This window comes from Anastrepha obliqua, chromosome 5 (genome assembly GCF_027943255.1).
Source record: "Anastrepha obliqua isolate idAnaObli1 chromosome 5, idAnaObli1_1.0, whole genome shotgun sequence".
NCBI classification, from domain to species: Eukaryota; Metazoa; Arthropoda; class Insecta; order Diptera; family Tephritidae; genus Anastrepha; species Anastrepha obliqua.
In genome coordinates, this window is record NC_072896.1 from 74882959 (window position 1) to 74888958 (window position 6000).

The 6000-nt window shown below is 36.4% G+C and overlaps 1 protein-coding gene across 1 annotated transcript; it reads left to right on the top strand.

Annotated features, from left to right (window-relative positions):
• The first annotated feature begins 3888 nt into the window (after positions 1 to 3888).
• LOC129247665 (mitochondrial import inner membrane translocase subunit Tim13) lies at positions 3889 to 5555 on the top strand. Its single transcript, XM_054886895.1, has 3 exons — positions 3889 to 4116; positions 4181 to 4249; positions 5192 to 5555. Exons 1-3 carry the CDS (start codon positions 4018 to 4020, stop codon positions 5288 to 5290), a joined length of 267 nt encoding a protein of 88 aa, XP_054742870.1. The 5' UTR covers positions 3889 to 4017; the 3' UTR covers positions 5291 to 5555.
• The last annotated feature ends 445 nt before the right edge of the window (positions 5556 to 6000 follow it).

A 6000-nucleotide genomic window follows, 5' to 3' on the forward strand; every position in this document is an offset into this window, starting at 1 on the left:
ACACTAAATGTCAGATGGACTAAAAAGAAAGACTTGCAAAAAATTATTTAATTGAAATTACTGTAAAATAAATCATATTTTCCGGTCCCCAATAGTATGCTTGAACGATCGTAGCTAATATTTTTGCCAGGGTTGCTGTAGTAACAGCATAAACATTCCCATAAATGTTTGTCACTGTCACTCCAGTTCTAGCTTGCCTATCCCTGCTTAAAGCCGTGAAGCCATCACTCGTCGTCGGCAATCTCACCCAACCTTAGATACAGGAAACCGGCTTCTCCGACAGAACGGAACCAAAAGGAGAAGGATGTTAGATGAGTAGGTTTAAGTGGGCATGTGGAGAGGTGGTTAGTGTCATGCGTGGTACCTTGATATGCCAAACATATGCTGAGTATCACCTCGACATACATATATAATTGACGCGTACACCCTTTTTCGTTGTTTGGCCGAGCTCCTCCTCCTATTTGTGGTGTGCGTCTTGATGTTGTTCCACAAATGGTGCCAATTACGCCAAGGTAATGCGGGTTTCACAAAGCAGCTGAAATCCAACTGGTATAAATGACGGTTGGGTGCCTATAACGATTTACAGGGGACGGGTCTTCCCATGGAAGACAGTTCAAGGTACTCGAGTTTTCCCAAGCCAACAATTTTTATTTCGATCCCCAATTCTTCTACAAAAAACACAAAAACAAACATTTTTCAAAACAGCACCCGCTAATCAGAAGGCGATAACCAACTTCCGTCCCCATTTCTCAAATAATAACCCTTACATCCTAAAACTATCACTCATTTGGAGACGGCATTCAATTTTCGGCATCTCAGTATTGTATTAGGTGTTGTTAAGAGCTTGAGAACTTCAAATTATGCAAAACACAAATATTGTTGGAATTAATTTCTTTATACAGGGTGGCTGATGAATTTTGCTACATTAAGAAACTCATATAACTTTTTTTTAGTGTATGGAATTCATTTATTTTTTTTTTTTCAAGTTGAAGGTCATTAAATTTTATTAAATGTAGCTTAACTAGTTTTAAAAATAATTGAATTTAAATGCCCCCCATGCTCGTTGACACAAGTGCGGCATCTTAGTAAAAAGTTGTTCATTGCTGCTTTGAGAGTTGCGACAGGAATAGCCGCAATTGTTGCCCGAATGGATTGTTTTAGTTCATCCAAAGTTGTTGGCTTTGTTTTATAAACTTCTTGTTTACATAAACCCCACAAGAAAAAGTCAGGTGCAGTAAGGTCAGGCGACCTGGGGGGCCAACGAAATTCGGAGTTTCTTGAAATCAGTTTATTGGGAAATTTTCGTCGCAACTCTGTCATAACAGTCTGGGCTATGTGAGACGTTGCCCCATCTTGTTGAAACCACACAGAGTTGAAAGGAATTCTCTTTCGGCCTAGTTCTGGATAGAAAAATTCTTTCAGCATTTTCAAATAACGGTCTCCAGTAACCGTAACGGTGTGACCATTTTCTTCAAAAAAATAAGGCCCGACAATACAGCGTGAAGAAACCGCACACCACACTGTCACGCGAAGAGGATGCAATTCCGTCTCGTGGAGTATCTGTGGGTTAGAAGTACTCCATATTCGACAATTTTGTTTGTTCACATTGCCGTTTAAATCGAAATGGGCCTCATCAGACATGAAAAGGCAGTTTAACATGTTTTGGTCTTCTTCCACCATTTGCAGGATCTTCTGGCAAAATTCCAAGCGAATCGGCAAGTCTGCTGCGTTCAATTTGTTAACCATTTGAATTTTGTAGGGAAATAAGTCTAAATCTTTGTGCATTATTGTTTGCAAAGACTGTCGGCTGACACCAAGCTGAGCAGATAAGCTTCTTGTTGAAACCCTTGGATTGCTTTGTATAGCTGCAGCTACAGCAGCGATCGTTTCCTCCGTCCAAACTGGTGGGTTTCGATGATAAGGCCTTCTTGCGACTGTTCCTTGCTCAGCAAAATTATTCACCAGTCTCATTATGGTCCATCTGCTCGGGGGATCGCCGCCAAACATCCGCCTGTACTCTCTCTGTACCAAAACTACGGACTCCAGTGCGTGATAGCGGCGGACTATCCAAATTCTTGTTTGCGTGTCCCAGTTATCCATTTTAATAAATTTTAAAGATCAATCTGCAAATTAAAACAAAAATGGAACAGATAACTTAAAAAGAAAAAAAGTTATTCAATGTTTTTTTTGGTAGCGGCTTTCATCAGCCACCCTGTATTATCCTCCAGTATATGATTTCATGGCATTTATTTTTTTGAATATGATATCCAGCATACATATGTCTGTCGCGGCTAGTTATATGGTCCCTTCGATCAGTCCAATTCAGTAATTATAATTTTTCTCGTATAAAGCATAAAGGAATCAAGATATAGATATATACATATACACATCAAAATGCTCAGAATAATGAGAGGATTCGAGTAGAGCATGTCTGTCCGCTCATCAGTCCATGATTGTCAGCACAACCTAACCAAATCCTCTCTCCATAGAATAGTGAAGACTGACTTCTCAAAGCCATCCTTGCAAGAGTGCAATGCAAATCAAAGGGAATCAAATGCAATTTTCAAAAAATTATGTAAGCTTATTTTAGAAAATATATAACAGACAAACTTCACATCTTGTAACAGCACAAGTGGCATAATTTTTCGTAAAGAAATAAGTGTCTTACTTATACATTTATAGGTATAATATAAATATTAAAACAAATTCAAGTTTTTATTTATAATTCCCATTTATATTAAACCATCTCTGCCGACGTCAACCAGGTTGGGCCATAATGGGCTGCAACATTTTCAAACACGCGAACTTTTTAGAGTGTTAATTCGTAGTTGTGTTCCTAAAAAGACTCGATCTCAATTTGGCAAATAATTTCAGTCGTCTAACGTGGTCGATGTGTTTATGCTATTAGACGTATGCACGTAGCTTAAGCTATCTATCAGCTGATTCTCAAAGTGTTCAGTAGCTGAGCGGAGCTGCCACTCAACACAATTTCCCCTGACCAAATTCAGCGACCAATAAAAAAAGAAGATATCTCAAAGATAATTAATTTCTCTATTTTTACTGCTGATTATCATGGAATAAGTAAAGATGGTGCGACACCCAAACGGCCCTGCAAACGTCACTGGACTTAATTCACTTCGACAAAACTATCTGCATACTGGCTGATTTACTGCGTAATTTTTTTATTCAAAATCTGAAAGCAATATGTGAAATTAAATTTTTTATCAATAGTATATAAAAATGCACCATGGTTTGGCTTATGGTTTGAAACCCACTGTGGGCGTGAAACAACAACAGAAAAAGCTTTTCCGACTAGCTGTCGCCCTGGGCAGCCAACGGCCAATATCGGAGTATAATTCGCCCATGAAAAAGCTTCTCATAACATTTATCTGCCGTTCGAAGTTGGCACAAAACTGTAGGCGCTATTCATAGGACAACATCGAGTCTTGCACCACAAATTGCGGGAGGAGATCGATCAGTTAGAGTATATGTATATGTATACACTGAATTAAATGACTATAGCACAAGAACGTATTGACAAATTAATTTAATTTAATTGCCCTCTACAAAGACCAGATAAATCCAAATATCAAACGTAAACACGCTTTAAGTTCAGAGTGCTACATTTAATATTCAGGACAACAGCTTGTTGAGAAAATGAGATAAGCGATAAAATGTTTAAAATAGCAAATGAAAGTTTGCAAAGTAACAGTTTTGAAATTCATATAATTTTTAGACAAATTTTATAAAATATTTCATAAAGTAAAATAATTATTCTTAATTCTTTAATCAAATTAGTTAGACTGTTACCATATCGTTTTATTGAACATTTTTAAATTAATTTATTCTCGTGTCATCCTGTAGTCTATGATCAAAGCTGTCAAAAATTTGATGAAAAAGATATCTTGTAGAGTTCTACAACCTACCATGCTAAGTGCGATTGCTTCAGTTGTAGGGAATTCAATAGAAATTGTATTGTAAATTGTGTGGTAATTGGTTTTTCTTTTTATCAGCAAAATGTCAAGCGTAACTAATTTATCAAACAGTGAAAAAGTAGAACTTATTGAGCAGGTGAAACAACAAATTGCGGTGGCTAATGCCCAAGAACTATTGACGGTGAGCACATGAGTTTCACATATTAACAATTACACAACCAATAATGCGGTGTTCTTATTTGCAGAAAATGACAGAAAAATGTTTTAAAAAATGTATTAGTAAACCGGGTGTCACATTGGATTCCTCGGAGCAGGTCTGTACAACACAATTACGCATATCCCATCTAAGCCATTGTAGTTCGGCTTAAGTTGAACTTTGTATATGGGGAACCCTTAAAAACCGAAGCGAGGAAAAAAATTCTGGAAGATTATGTAGTATTCTCTCTCATAGCGAAAGAAATTAAAAATTGTGCGCGAACACGAAATTTGCAATGGCCAGTTGACTGCCTGGTTTGAATTCAAAATTTAAAATATACATTTCTCACAGTAGGAAGGATACTGATGCCTTTTCTGGAGAAATGCACTACAGAAACTTTCTAATTTGCACTTACATATATCCTTTGTCAGACGTTTGAATAAGTCGCCCTCCAATTTTTGGTGTTTGGGGAACGATCGCAATTGTAAACAAAATAACATTTTTTACATTTGATGTTTCATACACACAGTTGGTTACGAATCAACCGATCCAACCGATTGTTACTCATGCTCAAATTCACGTGACAATTGTGGCCGGTTGCTTAGAAATAAAAATTTATTCAGCAAGAATTCTCGACAACGCGCAGAAAAAAATGTCACTGTGCTTTCTTAATTACCACTTTCAAGTCTTTTGTGCTCCGCGAACAAAATGTCAAATTCGTTGGAATAATTAACAATTAGTTCCCGCGCGAGCAGGATGGGACTAATTGAATATCATAATATTACCTACCAGGCGCAGTAAAAAGAACATTTTTGTTTTACAATTGCAAATTAATTTTTTATAGATCTAAAATTTTCCTAAGCAAAAATCCGAGGTTTTGTTTTTGGCATTCATATATTTATAATTTACTGAGCAGAAGGAAGGGCCACCACCCATCGTGAACGAAGCACTGACAAAATACTAAATCTTTCTCTGAATCTATTAAAAATAGGCACACTTTATTAAACAAATACATAGACATCCGGCATATTAAATTTAAAATATTTTTTATTTATTACAGAAATGCATTTCGATGTGCATGGATAGATACATGGACTCTTGGAATTTGGTATCGCGTACATACAGTAATCGTCTGCAACGGGAGCAAAGCAAAATGTAGAAGTGAACCACAGGCAATAAAAGTGTGCTCTCGCTCCTACAAGTCATGTTATAATAAGTATGCTTTTCCTAAAATTTTTGTTTTATAAACAAGATTTTTAGACAAAACTTAGCAAGTTGTTAAAGCTAAAATCTTTTGTAAAAGTCATGAACTATGTATATATATAATATGTGGGTGTAAATCTAAGATTTTACTGCACATACATTGTGCAAATATGAAGGACGCATTAAAAAATGTACAAAAAAAAAAAAATAATGGAATAAAAAAGTTATTTAAATTGTTCGCAGCAGAATTACTAGAACCTAGGTAAAATCTACATTACATTCCTTAAATAATCTCGTCTCATATCTTTCTTTTACTTTTGAATTTTTGAACTTCTTTTTATGAAGAATTCGCATTTGTTTCAAAGGATTTATCAAAAGAATGTTTATTTCTCATACGCTTCGATGCATCAAGTTCATTTATTTGCATAATATTTGTGAAGTGTACCATTGCTGTTGTTGTAACAGTTTACTAGATCCTTTCAGTGCGGTGTAGTCACCGATCGTCATCGTCTAACTCATCTAGCGGTAGGGTCAGGAAACCTGCTGTTTCGGCGGGTTTAATTCAGAGGCAGTGAGGTATATCGTGCGGTGTACCTACAAATACCGGACATATATTGAGAATGTTGGGGTCGATTCTGAATAGGTACGAGATCAATCTGCTACAAC